General features: G+C 45.9%; 1 protein-coding gene across 3 annotated transcripts; it reads left to right on the top strand.

Annotated features, from left to right (window-relative positions):
• The first annotated feature begins 234 nt into the window (after positions 1-234).
• Positions 235-21,275, top strand: zgc:65895 (uncharacterized protein LOC393546 homolog). Of its 3 annotated transcripts, none has more exons than XM_037091034.1 (3): positions 245-3,020; positions 17,524-17,575; positions 19,399-21,275. In XM_037091034.1, the coding sequence occupies exons 1-3, from the start codon at positions 1,039-1,041 to the stop codon at positions 19,666-19,668; spliced, it is 2,304 nt and encodes a 767-aa protein (XP_036946929.1). In that variant the 5' UTR covers positions 245-1,038; the 3' UTR covers positions 19,669-21,275. The 3 variants fall into 3 exon arrangements, with proteins under 3 accessions (XP_036946930.1, XP_036946929.1, XP_036946931.1); XM_037091036.1 differs by lacking the exon at positions 245-3,020 and adding an exon at positions 16,527-17,379; XM_037091035.1 differs by lacking the exons at positions 17,524-17,575; positions 19,399-21,275 and adding an exon at positions 9,260-10,746 and having other exon boundaries at positions 235-3,020.
• Positions 21,276-22,609: the final 1,334 nt, after the last annotated feature.

Below are 22,609 nucleotides of genomic sequence, written 5' to 3'. Positions count from 1 at the left end.
CGTAAGATGTATTTTTCACTACGGACATGTGTGTCAAGAAATAGATACTTTGATAACCGCTCAGCTGTGTAGTATCAGAAAGGTCGTGATAATGTGCTCAGTCGAGAAAAAATATTATAACCAGAATAAATCGATCTTTATGCGGTAAGAAATCTGCCTTAGGGGTTGGTTTAGTACATTCCGACTTGCCAGCGGAGCCTGAACGTTACACCAGTCTTGAGGACATGGGCAGATTCGCGCATGCGCAGTCGCACTGTTTGCATTCCTCCTCCCTCCTCTGAGACTGACAGCCCGTTAGCTGCTGCTGCTCTCACCCGGCAATGAGACAGCAAACGCGGACTCGGTGAGACACACCGGGATGGACTTACCGTGCACTTTTCACCACTGCAGAGACGGACATTATTGAGACACTTCTTGCATGCTGACGAGAGTTTATTCTTCGCCAGGGTGATTTTTTTTTGTCCAGTGGGAAAAGGACAGTCGACGTACGGGGAGAAGGAAAAAGATGCGACGGATGGTTTCCTGCGACACACACCGGCCAGCTAAGAAGCTCCCACATTCACTTTAGAGACAACCTGAGTGGACAATAACAGTTCAGGGTTGGACTTGAATATGTGTGATTGCTAATATCAGCAAAGGAATCGCAATACTTGGTGGAAATTAACACCTAGTTGTAGCAGAGAGCGGCTAATCGCTTCTGGCGACCCAACACAGCTTGAAGCTAACCGAACTAGCTAGCTAAATTTCGCATTCTTTGTTTATTTTATTTGCTCCGCTGAATTTAGTGTTTCCACCTCCCTGATGTTGGGTTAATGCGTGTGTTAAGAAGGGGGGACACCGTTTATAAGCTAGTGTTTCGGTTCAACCACAACCTGGATCGTTGAACTTGATTTTTTTTTAAAGGACATAAATCATCTGACTTCTCACTTATGGCTCGTTAGTATCGCGGTACTGCAGCTGACCCAGCTAGCTAGCATCTGTGTTAGCTAGTAGGTAGCAGCCACTTCTCGGCCTTTAACTAACTCCCTCACGGTAAAGATGCACCACCAGGACTTTTCTGGAGACCCGCCTGGGACCGGGAGCAGGAAAGCGTCCTTCCACTTCAGGAGGGGCAGCAGCGGGGCGTCTGCGTCCTCCGCCGCCGGGAGCAGTGGCGTCAACATTGGGGACGACAATCCAGCCCTGGCTGGATCCTCCTCTCCCGGACTCCACCACCAGGCCCAGTCCCAAGCGGCTGGCGCTCAGGTGAAGAAGAAGAGTGGCTTCCAGATAACAAGTGTCACCTCGGCTCAGATCAATGTGAGCGGCAACAACAGTTTGGCAGATGACACTGAGAGCTATGATGATATGGATGAGTCCCACACCGAAGACCTCTCCTCCTCTGATATGCTGGATGTGTCCGTGTCCAGAGCCACGGATACAGGTGTGCCGGAGAGAAGCTCCTCTGATGAGACCTTGAACAGCCTCCATGGGGTCGACACACCCGGACTTGTGTCACCCAATGAGCCTCTTCACCCTCATTCCATCCCTCAGGGGTCTCAGCAGCACACCTCTATGGTTAATGGGACCATGCCACACCATTATTATCCTCAACAACACAGCCAGACCCACCATCACCACTCCGACAGCCTGGGAGGAGGTGAAGCCTCATTGTCAACTCCTCCCGTGGCTACGTCCAGCCCAGCTATGGTCTCCAAACCCGGACCTGGTCAGCCCCAGAGGCCACCAATGTTGGATAACACTAAAACTGCAGGTGGGACAAACCAACCAGTAGCCCCTGAATCGCATCTGCAAGGCGGCGTGAACGTTTCTAATGTGGCTTCTGTGACCGTTCCTCCTTCTGGGCCTGCAGGTTTTGACAACACTAGCGTGAGCGGGCAGGTGGCTTCTGCTGGAGGAGGAACAGGCCCGACCGCTGCTGCTGCTGCTGCTGCTGCTGCTGCTCCCAACACTCAAACCCAGCACACCCAAACTCAGACAGCTACAGGCTCTCGTTTTAGGGTGGTCAAATTAGACACTAACTCTGAGCCGTTTCGCAAAGGAAGATGGACTTGTACGGAGTATTACGAAAAGGAGGTTCCTCCTCCGACTACATCTGAGGCATCAAAAAGTGCAGAGGTGGCTGCAGAGACTGAGGGGATAAGTCAGGCGGTACCGGCCGTGCAGCCACCTCACACACTGCAGCCCTATCAGCAGCCGAGCCAGGACTTCACCAGTCCACAAGCCATGCAGAGCCCGCCGCAGGGTCTGGCTCAACCCACTCCTCTGACGTATGTGTCACCACAGGAGGTTCACATGCAGAAACCAGTAGCTCCTCTTACTCTACCTACAGCAACACCACAAGCTGGTGTAACCCAGCCTCCATCTGGAATACCCCAGCAGTTGCCCTATGTTGTGGATCCCCAGGGAGGATACCCTGCACCTCAGCTCCACTCAGGGGTCGTGGCTTCTGGAAGTGTCCGACAGCCAGACTTCATCCAGCCCACTGCTCCCTTCCAGACCCAAGTCCAGCCTCCGCTGCCGCATGTTACAACGGGAATCTCCATAAGTCCAGTTCCAGGGGTCACGGCACAGCAAGCCGTCAGCATTACTCAGCAACTGCCCCTTCAAGGTCAGGGAGCTCCACCTGCCCAGGCAACGTTTGCAGGACAGCCTCAAGCCCTCCAGGCCCCCTCCACCGCCACAGTCCCACCAGCACACACCAGTGCCGCCCCCTACATGCCTCTCCCGGCAGTCCTCCAACCCCTCCTCACCCCGGGTGCGACCTTCAGCCAGGTTCCCGGGGGAGGCAGCTCCATAAAACCCTCCCAGCTGGAGGACGCCCAGAAGTTTCTGTTCCAGCACCACCAAGGCCTGCTGGGTCTGCCCAGGCTGGGGGCTGCAGCAGGTGATGGGGCCGCGGAGGTCGGCGGCAGTGCTGGAACGCTGGCTCACATGGGGATGTCCGCCGAGGCCAGCGCTTTCATGGTGGTGGCTGCGGCGGGCCTCAGGACTCAGCACGCTGAAGGAGAGGAGGACAGGTGAGGATGGATGGCATGTGCTGCCAAACTATTCATTCTGATATTAAGGGTGGAAGTTATTTTCCCCAGTGCAATCAGGTGATCATATTTCAGGGTATACAAATACTTGATTTTAAAGGCAAAAAGTGCAAAATATCTCTTCACATCCTGCCACTGTTTTTTCTGTAACAGCCGATGAGCACTTTCAGTCAGGTCTGATGTGATATTCTCTTGATCCTCCCGTCCCCCCCGAGGTGGCTCCGTCAGCCTTTCGATTTGGCAGCGGCTCTCTGGACATTGCTTTTATAAAAATATCATCGGCTGGAATAGAGGCAGTGGTGCTGCTGAGTCACTGAGGGTGCTGGTGACTCAGCACATGGTCTGCCCTTGTTGACCCCCGCGCTGTCAAACATCCACCTCCATTAGCCCATGACTCTTTCTGTCGGGACGGTTCTCTCTGGGTTACTGCTCCATGCTGTCTTTTCGTTCCTGTTCAGTATTTGCATCTCCCTTTTCCCTCCCTAGTCTTTTATTAGACACTGGATCTGTTGATTAGTACCACCCTGAGGGGACTGTGCAATTACTCAGTCGTGTGTTTGTGCTAGTTTTGCTGCTCAAAAGTGTTTATTTCCGCTGCGGGCGATTCTACGTTTGAAGAGTGTGTGCTGTGTCGAGGGCTCTTGTGGGGGGAGGGAGTTGTGTCACATAAATCGTGGTTGTGGCAGCAGTCCATTGTTAACACTGTGTTCTGGTTTAGCAGGAGATTCATGTTGTGTGCACAACATACAGGCCCACAGGGTACAGAGGAAGTCCACGTGCAGCCAGCCTCACCCAAGCACCCATAACTGAATCATAATCTTGAGTACCGTGACTTTTTAATCAGCTCCTGAAATTCAGTTGCCGTGCGAACCAGTGAACGCACCTCTAACTCAATTATCGGCCCAGCAGGTGAGCCGAGGCCGACCGTTTGTGTTTCCTCAGCTGTCCAGATTGTGTCTGACCTCGAGGATCGGAGCGACGCAGGGTGCTATAACTGCTGCTTCAGTGTTGACATAGTCAGATTCAGCTGCAGACAGAGCCGGACTGTTTACTGTGTGGAGGCTTTTGTCCGGCACCCCGTCATGACTGTGTGTGCATGCGTTCTGTGTAAGTGTGTTTCCGTCTATCTGTCTTGTCGTGAATCAGCCACTGTCTCGGCTGTGTGCTTTGTGATGGTCGTGGTCATGTCATCCTGAGATCTGGTTCTCTTTTACTGTCTCCCTTTGTCACCCTCTCTTTCTCTGTCTCTGCATCATGTCAGCTGTGCAGACTCCTCTCCCCTCTTCTTCTTCTTCTTTTTGTCTTTCCACTCTTAATATCTCCCCGTCACCCTGATGAAACCCACATGCAGGTTTTCTGGCTCTACGGATCAGACATTTACACCCTTATTTACAGTTGAGAGTGAGCAACAGCAGAGTGAAACGAGCACAGTAAACAGTCAGTAGTCATAGTTCGGATCGCATAATGCAGATATAAACAAGCACGTGTCAAACATCGCCTGATTCCAGAGATTTACTGCTTTTCTTTCTCATTTCTGACAGAAAATGAAGAGTTTTTGTTAGCTTTTAATTAACAAGTTTGTCTTAAAAAATACCTGAAGGAAGTGTCAAAGGTGTCGTCTTCAAATCGTTGTCTTCGTTGCAGTCCTAAGACTCTTCATTTACTAAGCTGCAAATCCCCACATTTAAGAAGCTGCAACCAACAAACGTTTGACTCATTTGCTTAAAGATTAGTCAAAATGCTTTATTATAAATTGTCTTTTTATCATCTGTTCCAGGTCTGAATCAGTTTACAATAATATAAGATAAAGAAAAAGCAGAAAATGACACATTGGAGAGACCAACATCATTGGGGTGGCGGACTTGTGGAGGGATGTATTTGAGCTCAAAAACTCTTTTCTTACATCCTTAAATTACTTCAGCAAGTCGTTGTGCAGGATGATTGTTGTACCTCGAGCTTCCATCAGCTGTTTTTATTCTCAGCGTCAGTAGTGACCACCTGTTGTCAGAGTCAAGTGGGCTCTTCAAACGCCTCCTGTCGCAGCTGTCATGACTTTGAAAACACCTGACCGAGCTCGACTCGGTGCATGACTGACTGCTGTCAAGTTTTAAAAAACAGCGGCGTGAGGGTGTGTCGGCGTTGTGCAGGATTCTGCTTGTTTCTGTTCACCTGCCTGCTCGCTGTCGGTCCGAGTGAGTTTGACGTGTGTGAGAGGAGCTTTAGCAGCACAGTCGGTGACATTAATCAGCTCCTCGGGTGGAATTTCAGCCTGCAGGTCTGAGTTTTGGGTAGCTGCCAGAGCTGGTTCACAGCACATACACTTCCAGTATACTTTACACCTCATGGACACACTTTGTCCCCTTCAACCACCGAGAGAAAAATAAGTTTGCACAGGGTGAACGTGGCTTTGCTCGCCACTGTTTTTAAGCAAAAACATGTGATTCTGCAGGTTGTTTTGAAGATGAAATGGAGCGCGGAGTGTGTCTTTCCTCCAGTACTGCATGCTTTGTTAAGACCAAAATTATACCTTCCGAATATGTGGGTGTGTATGAGTGTGTTGGAGGCGTGATTTAGCAATAATATTCCATTCTTCGGTCGACACATTTACCGCAAGATTTACTGCAAATAACTCCTTTGCCCAGGCGTTGATTCTGTGAATACATGTGAATCGTGCCCTCAATTTTTTTTTGCAAAACATCACAAAGTACTAACGTGCATTTTGCACCCACATAAATGCAAAAGATAAAAAGATAAATCCAGAGTCAAAGTGCGTTTATAGGGCAGTTTCACTATGTGATCTCATGTTTGGAGCCATAAAAGATCAAGGTGTTATTCAGCTGGTAAACGTTCACATGCTGCTCTGTAATTAGCAGCCTTCTTTTTTTATATATTTAGTACAATTTTAATGATGTTAAACAGAAGCAAGCAGTCACAGATTGAGCGCTTGAGTGCAGAGTGAAGTGATAAACAGTAAGAAGATACGTTCTGATTGTAAGCTGGTTCAGGACTCTTGGATTCAGTCACAGATCCTCGCCGTGTCTTTAGTGTCATTGTGTGACTGTGTGTTTATGAGGCGTTTCATCTTAATCTCTGTTTAGTGATAATAAGCCGCCTGCCAAGCGTTGTAGTTATACCGGCTATGACGCATGATTTATGTTTTCATTAACATTTACGCACCTGCTTTTTTATTGGCTCGCAAATCCAGGAACTGGGCGTTTTACGAGGCCCGATGAATCCCAAACAGCCACGACCGAAGATGGGCAGAAATATATTCGATGTTTAGAATATCTCTAACATATACAGGTAGAATAGTGAGTCATATTTACAGACCTGAGAAGTGAATCACACCTTCCAACAAACCTTCTGTGTTTGTTAAACTGCTGGTCTCGTGTGCACACCCAGAGTTAAGAATGTCGGCAACTGTAGCTGGTTTACACAAGATTAAATGACTCATAACAAAACATAACACAACATAAATCAGTCTTCAGGTTGACAGATTCAAGATGCAAACTTAAGTTGTCATCGAGCAAAACAATGACACCGTGAAGCGTCTCGCTGAGAAATGATAACTTTTCCTTATAAAACAGATATTAAACAAAGAGTCTGCGCATATTTACACAGACAGTAATCTGTAATCGATCCATTTCAATGTCAGGTCTCAGAGGTAATAGTAATTTAGTTGTAATTATAGTTAACCATCTCCACAGGAGCAGATTTGATAGCCAACAAGTCCAAAAGCCGACTTAACGTCCTCTTCAGTGCCGACTCTCAAACAGACTTTTACGATCTCATGCTTCACTTCCCTGTTTATCAGTTCCAGATTAACCCAACGTTCTTCATCCAGGTCCAAACCCAAAGGTTTCAGTAACATTAAACATATTTGTATTTGTGTTTTTGACCAAACAAACCCACAAAACCTTATTTTGTAACTCTCCTGGGGATCTGGTTGAAAAACAAATGGCAGTTTCATGCCGGTCCCGGTCCAATATTCAGCAGAAACAAGTGGCCTGTGGAAACCTCCAGTGCACGTAATATAAGTTCTGTATCACAGGCAACTGGACTTTTCTTGAAGACGTTTCACATCTTATCCAAGAGACGTGACTGCGTTTTTTTTCATCTGACAGCAGCATGTTATAAATCACTGTAAATTCCACGTAGTTATTATATCATAGGTGAGAACAGACGTGCTCAAACGTGAACTCGCTGCCTCTGACGCCTCTAACGTCTCTGAGGGTGACATGTTTCCAGATTTTGCCTGCTTATGTGCAGCATTTTCAGTTGTATCTTTAAATTGCTTGCTGCCTTAAAGTCATTGAGTTCATTTCCTGTTTATTGCCCGTCAGAGTTTAGTGCTGCTGCTGATTTCTCCTGCACGTCAGGAGCAATAAATCACAGCTGAAGGCAGTTAGCTGATCTGCCTGTTAATGGAAGAGACAGGAGAGACGTCGACGTTAACGGTCGCTCACCTCGCTCAGTGTCGTACTGACGTTACCCCACAAGGTGGCGCCCTCAGCTCATGAATCCTCCCTACCTGGGCAGCAGTTGTTTACATAACCTTGACGTGCTTTGAGACGCACTGACCTAAAATGTTGCCTCGCAGCTAAGTGGAGATGTCCTCCCTGCTGCACGCGATGCATGAGTCACCGCAAAATGAACGGTTTGGGATCCTCTCTCTGTGAAAACACTCAGAAATGGGTGTGAAGAGAATAAAGACAAGTGTGGTTTCATGGCTGCAGTATACTTACTGATATAATCTAATCTTCAGCAGTAGATGCGCTTATTTTTTTTGAGAGGGACTTCATAATAGAATCTAGAATTGACTCTTTATCACTGAAATTTGATTTTTGGGAGGATTTGAAACTCTGCGCTGCAAAACGGGGTTAAAAAAAGTGGAGTGCATGTTGATTTTGACCCTTCAGAGCCAAAGTAGCCCACTTTTAAATGAATAAATCGGCAATCTGACAAGAAGAAACACTGAATCCGATACTGATCCGATCCATTATGCTAAATTCATCTGAAACTTGATGATAAAACAATAAACAAACAATGATATCAGCGCGTTATCTAGAGAAATTTGGAAACGTGACAAATTAATGACCCTCAAAATACAGAATGCAGGGATGTGGAGGGTGTCTGTCACCGTAATGGTTATAAAAGATGTGCAAGATAAATACGATCAAGCTGAATTTCAAGTGAAAAGTCATCGAGACGAACTGAAACAAAAGATGCACAAGGCCAAACACCATCTCTGGATTATTAACATGATATCAAGGTATCAGTATTGTCGTAGTGTGACTCCCAGAGTCATCAGTAAATTGTTATTTCAGATATTTTGCAGTGCAGGCAGTTAATTGAGGAAAGTATCGGGAGATATTTGCAGCCCCGAAGTTGTTCTACAGTCTTTTCTCTGCACGTTACTGGTCTGACTTAATTATTCATGCATGCATCACATGTCGGACACCATAATGTTTTGAGATAACGTTGCAGGGGGCAGTGGTTTCAGGCTTTGCTGACATCTCAGCAAACATCTTCACCCGGCGCTGACAGATTCAGTTTAAGGCCGCAGTGGTTGAGGGTTGTTTCGGGGTTGGAGGAGGAGGAGGAGGAGGAGGAGGGTGGGGGCGCGGAGCCAAGCAGTCGGGTGTCACGTTTGCTCGCCTTGTGCCTCCACACAGAGCTGCAGATTCCTGAAGAAAGTCACAGGCCGGAGAGGACGTCATATGTGTCCGTGCACGTCTTGCGTGTTTACGAGGACATGCGTGTGAAATGTTCACTGGAGAGTTTTTTTCTTTTAATCGTTCAGAAGTTTTACACCGAGGGAAGAAGTCGAGCAGAGAGGAGGGAGCACCTCCTGTTTTAACTGGTCGTGCCACAATCACTTCAGTAACACCTGTGCTGCTGTGTTCTCTCTCTCGTTCACATCGGTCTTAGATAACTTCACCCTCCAGCTTTTCCCACATAGGGGGGGAAAAAAAGTCAGTACAGTTGAGAGAAATGTGATATTTCAAGTCCTGTAATTGAACGTTTGGTACCAAAACAACTCAAAGTATCCAGCTGAGCTTCACAGCGAGAGAGCGATGCACTCCTGCAGTACTTTCTGCTCTCACTGGAGTTTATTTTTGCTGCATTTTGAATGTTTTCTGTGAGTTAAACAACATGCAGGACCAGAGAATGATGCTTGGTTTTCATTAAGGCCGTGTTTGTTTTTTTCTACTTTTTAGATTCAACCAATGTCTGCAGGGATTTTCATCTGTAAATAAACAAGGCTGAACTCCTCCACTGTAGTTTAAGACCAGGGTGGTAAGAAGACTTCAAATGGAAAAAAAAAAAAAAAAAAAAATCTGGTGCATGTTCTCTCAAGACTTGTGTCACGCTTTGGCTTCACCCCCGGGAGAATTAATGTAATGTGATGCTTTGGTGGATATCTTTTATTTAGAGGTCAGATTCAGTTGTGAGGAAGGCAGGGGCTTCCATCATCATCATCATCATCATCATCAAGCATCTGAGGCCTCGTTACAAAACGTAACGTTACCGAACATTTGGGAGAAGATGGATGCCCAGTAATTCATTGAAAGCTAACAGGCTAGCATCAGTGTTTAACAAGCTTACGTTGGTCTTAGCTTCTCCTGCAGTGAAGGTCTGAGTAGACTTTCCGTCGTCGTGTTGTTCCTCGTCTGTGTGTTCACTGCCGAACAGACCTAACAACAGTTACTGGCTTTTATTTTGGGTTTTGAACAGCGTTGTTGCAATCCTCATTTAGCAAATCCTCCAGTTAGGACGGTAGTGTGATAACTGGAGTCCTGTCCTACGATTAGAGAGGATTCCCCTTCACAAATATCATCCTAAACTGAGATGTTGAGGTCCCTGCTGTCCACAGTGTTTATCTCCCCTTTCCAGTTTCGTTGGTGTGTTTTTGAAAGACACTTCGCGGTAACATGACCACTCTATTACCTGTCAACTTAAAACATTTCCTCCCCCCTGAAGATGACACTTCCCGGTAAAGAGCCGACTTCGCGGTAAAGAGAAACAATAATAACTCTGCGTGCAGCCGGTTGTGTTTGTTTAGTCTCAGAGCCTCGACGGCTCCGACTGTTCAATCACATTCACATCGCCGCATGACGGCTGCAGCGCCGCAGAGCGCCTCAGGCAAAGTTTCTCAATCGCCGCTGAGAAGATCTTCAGTGTTAGCGCAGCGACAGCGAGCTCTCCGGCTCTGTTTACATGAACCTTTAAACAGAAACGCTGTGCAGCTCCATGTGACCGAGGGTCAGTTCAACACAACTTCCTGTGACGCGTTAATGTCGTCAGCATGACGTCGGATCTGATTGTGTAATACTTAATGTAACGCCTGGATTAGAAAAGGAGTAACATGGCTGAATCCCAATTTCTGCTGTGCTTGTGTGTTTAGAGTTTTGGGATATCTAGATAAAAAACCTGACGCCGGACGAGCAGAGATGTCTGTATATTTTTCAGCCAGATTTGGTGTAATCCTCTAATCCTGTCTGTCTGTGTTTCTTTGCTTTTCTGCATCTTTTTCAATAATCGTTCTTATTGTTTTAGACGCTCTTCAAGCTGCGATGCTCAACATTCCTTAAATCTAGCTGCCAAATTGTGAGGATGTGCTTTTCTTTGTTTCATGTGATAGAAAACTGAATGTATTTGGGTTTTGGACTGTTGTTGAGATAAAATAAGCAGTTTGTTGGTTTCACTTTAGGCTTTTTTTAGACATTGGAACAGGTCTTTTCACAAAAACTCTTAAATTTTGTACATGTTGGGCTTTATAAGTGTATAAATAGCTGCTAAACTGAATTTACTAGGTCTTCTTTAAATTCTGTCTTTTTACTGTATACTTATATTTACCTTATTAACCATATTATCAGCACTAAACAACATACATACCACAGACTACCTGCACTGCTTGAATAAGAAGATCTGATTAAAATGAACCTTCTGGTTAGTTTTAACAGATTGAACTATTTTAATTCCACAACAAACTACAAAATACAATTTAAGAGTTAATTTAGTTGATAAGTATGTTGTGGAAATTCATGCCAATGATCACGTATTCAATTTGTAGCTTTAAACATAAAATATCAGAAAACTTTTAATGCAATAAATGTTAGATTTAATGTTGGTAATCACATCTAGTTTGAAGTTTCACAGTGATATTTCCCCTAATAACTGTTTCATAACTGTACAGTACAGATTCTTTAAAGGGCATTTTCTCAAAAATTATTTTTTTCTCAGACTCTGAGCAAGAAATCTCCCTTCAGCTGCTTTCCACATTTCTGGAAATGTACGCAAATTAGTGCATATTTGATCGGATAATACATCATTCGCAAATTTCAGACAACCTTGAATACAGAGTGATTTGTCATCACATGGGGAAGTTGTCATCTTTCCATCATTTCTTTCTAAATGCAGAAGGACGAAAACTTCCCTCTGTTATTTTTGTCTCTGTTGAAAATGTGTCCATCCTTCACGGTGGAGGTGTGAGCGGCGTTGAAAGTTAAAACCTCATCCGTCACATGAACGAGGCATGTCGACGGTGTCAGAGATGTCAGAGCTCGGCGTCCTTCCTTCCTGCATCTCGTCTCGGTCGCCCGTATGGCAGCGAGGCTGGTTATGTAAGGCGTTGCGTGCGCGGGCAGAGCAGCGATTCGCTCACGCTCCAGAGGGCCGCTGCCCCGGAGCTCCGCGATGCCATGAGAGCCGAGTTTTTTTTTTTGAGGCGTTCCTGCCCTTTTGTTTCGTTTGTGTTCTGGCAGAGATCAACAGAAATCACCCGCGGCCTGCAAACAAGTAGATGGCTGTTGTCGATCGGCTACCTTGGTGTGCTACACCGACTCCAAAATGGAGACATGATTGCACACAAACCTTATTTATACTTTGTTTACATTTGTATGATTAAAAACGCACAACTTTTGCTTGAGCATGTGTTTGTGTGTGTGTGTGCAGCGGGGTTGATCTTGCTGTCGGCCTCGGTTCTCCTCCGTGTAAATGCCAGCGCTCAAAGCCTCCGAAACCGGATTCCGCCAGTTTTGCAAACACAGACTCACACACACACTCAGATTCACACACACACACACAAAACCGGCTGATACAAGAACACACACGGGCGGGAGGATGCACGGGCGCACGCAAGCTCACGTCTCCCAACTGTTTCAGGACAAGTGATGCGGAAGAAGGCGAGCCAATCACAGAGCGGCACACAAACTGGTATGTGAGGAGAGGATGGAGGGGAAAAAAAAAAATAGAAGCGCTGAAATGAGCTGATAGTTTCCAGTCGTGTTTGCGGTCTCCTTTTATGCTGTCACTTCCCCTAATTGCCCCTCGGTTATCGAGCAGAGTCGGACCCCCCTTTTTTCTCAGGACCACACACTGCAGCCTGAGCGACGGCTCCTCTCCGGGTCGAGCCCGGCAGCTCCGCTTTCACCAGAACCGCACAATAAAAGTGAGGCGGAAACGTTACTTACACCCTGCTGGGTGTTTTTTGTGAGAGGGGGAACGTGGATATAAAGGGTGAAAGAAAAAGAGGAGAAGCCTCCGAGTGTGTTTGTACAGCAAATACACCAAGAAGGTTTTCTAAAACATCTCGCCGTGCCTTTTTTTCTTGCAAAGATATCATCTTGTGTTCTCTAAACAAGTTTTTTATGAAAAACTTCTTTAGTCACACAGGGTGTGGCGTAGTCGTACACCACCGCCTTCTCTTTTCTCCTGTTTCTGGTTAAAGAATAAAGTTAATATGGATGTGATGTAGTGGAAGACGCTGCTCGTGATGTGGAACAGCGTGGGATGATAACGAATAACATCTCACAGCTTCATGGAACGTCGGCACGGTCGCTTGGCCAGCGAGGAAGATTTTTAATTTGCCGTTAAAGTCGCTCAAACCTCAGCTTTTCTGACGTGAACGTACACGAAGCTTTAACGTGGTGATTAGGTAATATATGGGTCAGGCCTCTGCACATGCCTCACACACAAGCTTCAAGTGGACATGGATGCATAATGAATGAAAGCATCTCAGCCGGTGATGTCACGGCGTCGACGCCCCTCGCCATTGGGCGAGCCGAGTCTGTTGCGCCGTCGACCCCATTGGCTGGAAGTAAAAAGCTGCCCTCCGCAATTGGTGACTAGTTTCGATTCTTTTGTTCTGAGCGGGCATGCGTACAGTGACCCGAGACCTCCGAGTACACGATGTACAGATGTACGCCGAAGCATACACCGCTAATCAATAATGTTGAGTTTGAGTGAAAAAAATCAACACTTGTCTTTTGTTTTCGTCTCCCGTTCCTCCCGACGTCTCCGGCCCTCAATTGTTTACAGTAAAGAGGAGAAAGGAAGACGTGACCTTCGCCTAATGAGGTTAATAATTTCACCGCGTGCGTTGAGCCGAATCCCACCAACAAACTCACTCCCCTCGCCGCCATTTTGTGGTCCTCACTTCGACCTCCCTTTTGTTCTCGACATTCTCAGTTTTACCTTGACGCTGAGTTGCAGCGGCGGTGCTCTTGAGTTTCTCTCGAGTTTTCTAGCCACCTTGTTATGATGGTCTTTGTTCAGCGCTGTCATGTGAACGGCCGCCAACATGGAGGTACACGTGAGGCACGCTCCAGTGGACATCCGCACTGCGAGGGGCGTGTGTGTGCATCCACTGATGAGAGGTGACAGGACGGCTCCAGACATACGTACACATTGAGTCGGCTGACGGACGGAGGCAGAGGGTGGATGTTTGTTTTTATTCTCAGGGAGTTTGAGGGTGAATGTGAGAGTTTCCGCCGCCATCACAGAGAGGGGATGTTGCAGGAAATGAACGGGGCGAGAAAGGGAGTGGCGTCGTGGGCGCGCTAATGTGGTGTGTGGTCAAAAGTAGCTCATCCTATTGGACGGATCAGCCTAATCTCTGCTGACGGTTTATGCAACAACAGAAGGGCGGAGGTGACATCACGGCCCACCCTCCTGTCTCCCCCCCGCCACTCGCCGCTCACCCAATCGCCAGAGAGTCTATATGTGATTCAGGGGCAATCAGGAGGACTTAACCCGCTAAGGCGCGCTCCCGTTGTACGCACAAACACTCCCACTTCCATCCAACCGGGTCTCCATTGTTGCTCAGGCTCCCCCATGTGAAGCGCTCGCTGCTGAAGGGGAGCAGGGGGCCAAAGGGCGCAGGTCAGGCGGACGGAGGAGGAGGAGGTGGCGGCGGCGGTGGTGGTGGTGGTGGTGTTTGTTTTGGGGGGTGTTTTTGGACTAAAAGGGGGCATCAATGAGAGAGAAGGGGCTGGCTGGGGCAGGAGGAGCGCAGGGCAGGAACGCCATGGCCCTAAAGCTGCTCTTCTGGGAGCTGGAGAAGCATCTGAAGAGGTAACGATGGATGTGGTGTTGTCACGTTATAACAGGGTCAGCGGCGGCGGTGGTAGCGTATAGGGTCGAGGTCCGGCAGCATGGGGGTTGTGTACGTTTGGTCGTGCTTGTGGTTGAATATTGGCCTGCAGCTATCAAAGCGTGTGAACGTGCGTGAACGTTGCGCCCGCCTCTACCTGCATCACGTCACCGCAGCATGTTCAAACTCCCGCTCAGCCTTCCCTGGAGGTGTGTGAGGACACGATGTTCCTGCTTCTGCTCGTACATGTGAGCGTGGAAGCGTGTTTGGCTGGTGTTCGCTCTCTGTAGCGTGTCCCCGGCCAATAGTCGTGACTGCTTCATTAGTTTTAATGTTTTGCCTCCGATCTCAAACTGCCAGAGACGAGCATCACAGTTCCAGTTCGTCATAAACACGAAGTCCTCAACCGACAGAAAAGCCCACGTTTCCTCCCAACATGTCTTCGTCTACGCATGTGTGAATAAGGTGTCGACAATGTGGAAGCAACAAAAAGACAAAAGGAGAACAAACGTCACATTCCTGTTCTCTAAAAATCACTCAATCACTCCCGTCAAAGTTCCCGTCAGCAGACCGAAACAGAGGAAGTGAAAGACTGTCCAATCTCCCGCTCGATGAACTTGGCCGCCACTTAATGAATGTTCCAGCTCGAGACAGATATAACGGCTAAGGTGCTTAAAGCAGGACACTGCCGCTTACAGCTTTATGCTGTTGTTGACGCCCTTCAGCGCAGTCAGAGTCATTAAGCGGCGTGAATGTGAATGAGCAGCAGTTAGAGGTCAGTTAGCGAGGAGGAGGCCGCACCCCGGCTGCAGGCAGCGTTCCAGTTTCACTCTTTTTTTAATCTCCACCACTTATTTACATAAAAGCTGCTTCCTCTTCTTTGTGCGCCGTTTATCTCACCTGTGTGTTTCCATGGGAACGACCAGCCCACACCTTCATACAGTCCAATCACAATATTAGTGTTCCCCTTAATGAGATTTAGGTTATTTTAGGGCTGGAACTAACTATTATCTTTGTTATACGAGGTCAGGTCAGGTCACCTGTTAGTGACTGCAACTAACAATTATCTGTAAAATTAGTCTTAAAAAATGGTTAAAACGGCTCTTTCTAAGTTCCCAGAGCACAAAGTAATGTCTTCACATTGTTTCTCTTTTAATGAACAGTCCAAAAAAACCCAAACACACGAGAAAAGCAGCAAATCATCACATTAAAGAAGCTGAAACTAGCTAAACTTTACTGAAACCAGTTGATTAATTGCAGCTCTGCGCAAAGATATCAAGTTTAATATCACAGTGGAATAAGAAGTTATCTCAGTAGACATTTTCTAGATGCTGCAAACAACTTAATTTCTGCCAGCGTTGCTTTAAAAATGACACGATTAATCAACAAACTGTTTCATGTTCTGATAATCACATCATCTCGTCAGTCATTAAACAGTCAGAGATTCTAAACTGAGGATTTGCTCTTTTATATCTTTGTGAACTTGAATGTTTTTAAATTATTTTAGTTTACTGACAGAAAACAGTCATTTCATTACACGTAGAGACTGAGGAGCAACGCAACAAACTATTCTTTTTCTTACTTGATTAAATGAATAGTTAACACCAATTTTTGTTCTTTTATTGCTCAAGTAAACAAGTAAGAAATGTCTGATTAAACCGATTGATCATTCAGACTCAAGTGTCACAAAATATTTGACACAAAATATCTTTTAAATATCTTGTTTCTGTCTGATCATCAGTCCAATACCGAGGACGGAAACTGACAAAAACAAATGAAAACATGGCAAAAATAAATTAGTGGAAAAATAAAGGAAGACAATGCAGAAATATACATTTATGTCACATTTTATATGTTGTTTAATGCCTCGATTTACTCATGCATTGAGTCTTTTTGTTGTCCTCTTATATACGTTTGATTTTGGCAGTTTTAGTCAGCTCGTTTCCGACTGATCAACGTTGACTCATCGTCTCTGTTTTCCCGAGGAGTCACTCTTCCAACGAGAACATTCAGTAAAACTTTCCAAACGATTAGCGTCGGCGGCGATGGAGAATAAGAGGAGGGGAGGTGGTCCCGTTGTTCTGCAGAGAACAGTGTGTTCCCACGTTAACTCCCATCAGAGGAGGACAAAGGAGCTTATCGTCCTGTTGTTTGCGCCACCTGACCCCCCTTTTTTTGTTTTCATCCTCACTTCCTTTCAAGATGTCAGTGCTCGTCCACTCCTCACCTGACATCTGGACGGAGCTGAGGTCAGCAATTGATCACATTTACTCAGATTACACAGAGGAGCCTGCGTTAGATGAACTATCAACCAATAGGGGGAGACATTGCGTCACTGAAGTTCTCCCATCGCTCCTGAGGAGGAAACCTGCACTTTAAAATCACATTTCACAGATTAAACGTGGTGATAAAACACAAACATGCGCTGTTAAACTGTCGCTCAGCTCGTGTTTTTCGGCTCCGTTTCGTGGCTCTTATAGAGGCCGCTGCAGCAGGTAGAGCCTCTCCTCCAATCAGCTGCGCCCTCCCCTCGCATATATTATGCTAATGAGCTCGCTCGCCGGCCAATCGCGCGGCCGCTGGCTCCTGTCTCCCCCTCCTCTGCTCCTGCATACATGATGAGGAGAGGGAGCCGCGGTGTGTGCGGAGCCGCAGCCCGCCGCTCCGCTCAGTCTTTGTGTGCTCCGTCCCGGCTGGCAGCGCTGCGGTCGCGACCCGGACAGACGAGCCGCCCCGCCGCCACCGATAATCCCAATAATGCGCTGATTTTTAATTGTTATTATTATTATTATTTTCTACCGCCGGATGTCTCGCCTGTCGGGGTTTTAATGGACGGGGTAGCATGAACTCCCAGTGTTACACGGTGGCGATGGATCTTGGCGTTTGTCAGCTGAGGAATTTCTCGATTTCGTTTCTGTCCTCGGTGCTCGGGAAGGAGAGCGCGTCGGTGCGGGTCGACAGCAGGTAAACGTCGCGTCCGAACCTGCTTCTTACTCGACCTCCATCTGCTTTGTTGCTCATTCTCTCCTCCCTTGTCTCCTTGTCTCCTCGTCTCCTTCATGGTGCATCTTTTTTTTATATAACAGTGTTATCCTTTGTGTGTTTCAGCTCCTCTGGTGCAAGTGTGGTGGCCATCGACAACAAGATCGAGCAAGCCATGGTGAGTTTTAATCCCCCACCACCACCACCAGTGTTTGTAAATAGGTGTCAGGCTCGACATGTATGTGCTGCTGTTATGTAACCTGCAGCGCTGACACTGCAGCTCCTGCAGCAGCTCCATGCTTTTATTTTGGCAGCAGGATAAGTGATGTTTGGATGGAGATGAGAGACACAAAGCTGCTCTAGAGGAATGAATGAATGAATGAATGAATGAAGGAGAAGATGGCGTTTTTTTTTCTTTAAACCGAGCCGCGGCCGTCCCTGCATGCTTTGCACCTGCTCCTTGTGTGGATCGGAGGCGACGGGAAGCTTCCTGCTCTGTCACGATTTTGGACGATGACCTCCAGCTTATTGGCATCTTGATGTGGGCCAGGCTAAGGTTCACACGCTATCCTCCCTCGCTCTCTCTCTCTCCCTGGCTTTCTCATGCATATACATACTCCCTCGCCCTCTCTCCTCCCTCCCTCCCTCCCTGTCCCGTGTTGCTAGGCAAGCAGCAGCCTCCCCGCGGCTCGGTATAAATAACTCGGCCGGTGATAGGCTCCTCCCATCCCGGTGCAGGAACATTTTGTTCCCTCGCTGGCTGGCTGGCTGCGTACCGGGGCAGGGAGGAGGAGGAGGAGGAGGAGGAGGATGGTCGGGTCGGGTCCACAGAAGAGGGGATGCTCAGATTATTAAACACAAATCCTCCCCTTCAGCTTCAGCAGTCTGGCACAGCATCATGGGACGGGAGAGCGTTTCCTAAAATTGCAGCCCTGCTTTCCCTCGAGACAGCTGCCGTGCGTCGCAAAAGTGATTTACGACGCAGAATTAGCCGTTGCTCTGCCGTGTCACGCGATTTTTTTTTTTTTCCCCTCCCTGACAGACATGTGGGTTTTTTGGGGGTTTTTTTTTCAAGCTCACATGTGTTTGAGTCAGTTTCTCCTGCAGGAGGAAGTCTCTTGTTGAACTGTGTTTATTTATAGAGTCACCGTAAACATAGACGAGCCAAAATACATTTTTATAAATATAGAAGGAGGCTTTAGGAAGTCAGAGGGTTCATATGACTCACAGAACATGGACTGTCATGACTTTGTATGACTCATTCACTGTACATAATGTCAAAGATCCTAAATCTGGCAAGTACTAAATCATCATATAAGCAGGTAAAACACCAAATCACCCAAATAGTTTCCAGTCATTTGACATGTTGGTGAGTAAACTGACTAATACATGTCTTGATTAATTGATGAGACATGTGAAAAGAACTCCAGTAGACAGCCAATTATTCAAAATATGCTGATATAAAAAAATTAAATTTGAGAAAATGTAACCACAGAATTTTGCATTTTTGCTTTAATTCTCAGTTTATCGACTTGTTGGTCAGTTTGTTGTCTAATAAAGCTCACGACTCACTGATAAGAGTTTATTTAATCTTCAAAATATCAAAAAAATAGTGAAAACATGCCAGTTGAAATACCTCAGCATCAAAGCTGACGCCCATTAGTTTCTTGTTTTATCTGCCAAACAGTCCACAATCACTAGAAATGTTCAGGATGATATTGAAATAAAGATTTAATGTGAATCTTCACATTTGAGAAGCAGGAGCCTGCAGATGTTTGGCAATCAATCAGTCGATCAATCAATCAAAGCTGCAGGACTGTTAGCTTGGGTTCTTGCGTGTTTACTGCATGAACAGGAAGCAAATGAAATGTTTTTATCCGCATGTTCTGTTGTTTAATAAGCTGTCTGATGTGGTTTGAACAAGATGTCCACCTCACAGAGGAAACATGGAGGAAGGAATGTGAATGTTAACGTGTCTCTCTCGCTCGCTTTCTCTCTCAGGACCTGGTGAAGAGCCACCTGATGTACGCCGTGCGAGAGGAGGTGGAGGTGCTGAAGGAGCAAATCAAAGAGCTGATCGAGCGCAACTCTCAGCTGGAGCAGGAGAACAACCTGCTCAAGAACCTGGCCAGCCCCGAGCAGATGGCCCAGTTCCAGGCGCAGGTCCAGACCGGCGGCTCCCCGACCGGCAACGGCCAGCCTGCGGTCCCGGCGCCGGCCGGGACGACACAAGCCCTCCCTTCCTCACAGAGCTCCAGCACGTCTGCGTAACACAGAGATGATGTTGATGGAGGATCTCCCCACCGATGAGGATGAGATACAAGGGGGATGATAGAAGAAGAGGAGGAGGAGGAGGAGGAAGGAGGAGTCTTGCCATACTGTGAACTGACTCTATGCCACCGTCTCGACTCAACCGGCGGACACTTAAAACGACTTTCTTTTTGTTGCACATTTCTTAATTTAACTGAAAGACTGTGGAGTTACACCGGCGTCTGTGTGTGAGTGTATCCTATGCTTCAGACAATCGTCAGAGCTGACAGGAAGTCAACCCTCCGTCGCCACCTTTGTTCAGGGCCGCCAGGGAAAGGAGGAGGAGCCTATAACGCCGGGCCCCGGGCCAATCAGGGTAGCAACTGCCTTGCTCTTGTCGAATCCCTCGCAAGCGTGACCCGTGGAAAGTGTGCCATCGTCTCGCCCCCCTCAACCCAGCACTGTCCGTCTGCATCACACTTGTTTTTTACTCTGGTTTTATGTTTTCGTTGCTGCGGTCTGTGCACTTTTCCCAGATGTTATTGACAATGGACGAACTTTAAAGAATCGTACGACCCATCCGGAATGGGAGTCAGAGAGAGTCCAGCTCACGTTTTGTTTTTTTTTTCTTTTCTGGGTCTTCACCCCCTCACAGCATCTGAAGACGACGGAGAGGGGGAATCTCGCTATTCTGACGGGGCGGGTTACAGAGAATTATTAAATATATATTAGCCGCGTCTTATTGTTCCCTTCGAGAACTCGGTGTTCTTTTTGGAGGTCCGTGTCTCCGTCCCCACCCTGAACACACTTCTCCTCCTCCTCCTCCTCCTCCCTTTTCTCGGATGGAGCATTAAACATTTATGCAGGGAAATTTTATAAAGGGAGGTTTTAGGATTTGTTTTTGTCTTCTTGTTGATGTAAATTAATGTCCTAGTGATCTGTAAAAAATAATTAACGGAGAGGCAATGAAGTCGGACGTGACTGTTTCTAGGTAATGAACTTTGTACAGATTAAACATTTCCAATTAAACTCTGCCAAGTGCCTGGTTTCTAACCATAGATACATATATAGAAGCTTTTTTAGTTGTGAAATATACATTTATATATATATAAATATCTCTCTCTCTCTATATATATATATCTATGGTTTCGCCAGGTTTTGATCTACCTGTGATGTCAGTACTCAGGGTGGGAACAGAAGAGGATATTTACCTCCACACTAAGATGCTGTCTCACGGCCTCGTACTGTACGTGAACTCTCTCCTCTGCCGTCGCTTAACTCACTCGCTCGAATTTACCTGGACTGTTTTACCATATTGAGACGTGTGTAGTTGTTTTTGTTTTTTAATGAATGGCGATGGTGTTCTTTTTGTTTTTTATTTTCTTTGTCTCTTTCTTTTTCTTTCGTCTTTTTGTACAGCCAAGCGTTTTGAATTTGCTCGTAGTGCAACTGGGAGCGCCGAACACAAAATCGAGACACTTTTTTTGGCGTTTTGAGAAACATAAAAAAGGAAAAAAATGCCTAGCACAAGTTTGTCGATGTTTTGTGCATGTTCCTCAGCCCATCACAAATGTGACGTTACAATTGCACTAGACAGTTGCACCTCAAATAAAAATGAAAACAAAAAAGTGGACTGTTTTTCCTTCTTTGTTAACGACTTCTAGGTTCTTCTGGGTTTGATTCACATTTGTTAATGCAGCAATAAATATCAATCAATGAACGGTCAACCATTTAATCAAGATATACATCATTTAATAGTTTATAATAGTTTATTAATATTACTCAATATAATAATAGACATTATTACTGAGCACTGCGATACAATTTAAACAAGTAGTTGAATACAGTCTTATTATTGTGGTACTTAACTATTGTTTAAATGGTAAATATATATATAATAATAAGCATTTAACAGTTAATGTGGACAATATGAAGCATTAAACAACAGTATATATAATAATAAGCATTAAACAATTGTTAAGATATACAATAATAAGCATTAAACCCTTACAAGCATTGAGTAACTTAACACTTATTCAGGTAGTTCCTGGTGTTGGTAGGTGGTTGATGAAGATGTTTACTTAGTTAACATGAGTCAGTAAATGATTACGTAACTGAACTGTTAGTTAATGTTTGTCAAGTTATTAACTAATGTTAAGTAAAGAACCCTTGTTGTAAAGTGTTATCTTACATTAGTGTTGACGCAATACTGGAATTTCTGACTTCCATACAAAACCTTTATGAAATGGTTATTATGGATACCACGGGGAGGAATTTAGCATAAAGATTTAGATTTTTTAGTTAAAAGATAAATATCAATCAAACTCTGTCACGTTACAAAGAGGTTTGACTTTGCAATTAGCAGAAAGATTGTAGCAAACAATAAGAATCATACTTTTTTTTTTAGATTTTTGTTTTTCTCTCAAGATCCGGTAAATATTATTTACAGATTCAAATTTTACAATAATAAACTATACTGAAAGAACGTACAAAACAGTTCAGACATATTAAATAAAAAGCTGCCAGATGGTTTATGAGATTTTTTTGTGTGTTTGTATTTACAAAATGTACATTGAATAAATAATCAAACTGTACCACACGCTGTGATGTAGTGAGATGTGTCTGGATGTAGGGCACAAAAATAAAAATACATCCAGTCATGAATTTACGCTGAAACAAGTGTTAAACCTAATTAAAAAAAAATGTAGGTCAACATGGAAGCCAACCAGCTCCCTAATTCCCAGATAATAATTAACCCTGACTTCCTCCCAGTTCACCCAGACATCCCAGTTCACAGCCAGGCCTCATTACACATGCGCAGTGGGCGGACCGCTATGTAAATATTTATCTATATGGGGAGCTGTGATTGGTCACATGCGACCGAGCCTCCTTGGAGCAATACCGTGAAGCCCCGCCCACCGCTGCCTCACGTGGACTCGCATGCTGGAAGCGTGCAGGAATA

This window comes from Acanthopagrus latus, chromosome 24 (assembly GCF_904848185.1).
Source record: "Acanthopagrus latus isolate v.2019 chromosome 24, fAcaLat1.1, whole genome shotgun sequence".
NCBI lineage: Eukaryota > Metazoa > Chordata > Actinopteri > Spariformes > Sparidae > Acanthopagrus > Acanthopagrus latus.
Note: the sequence above shows the minus strand (reverse complement) of the source record. Positions and strands in the feature narration are given on the sequence as shown.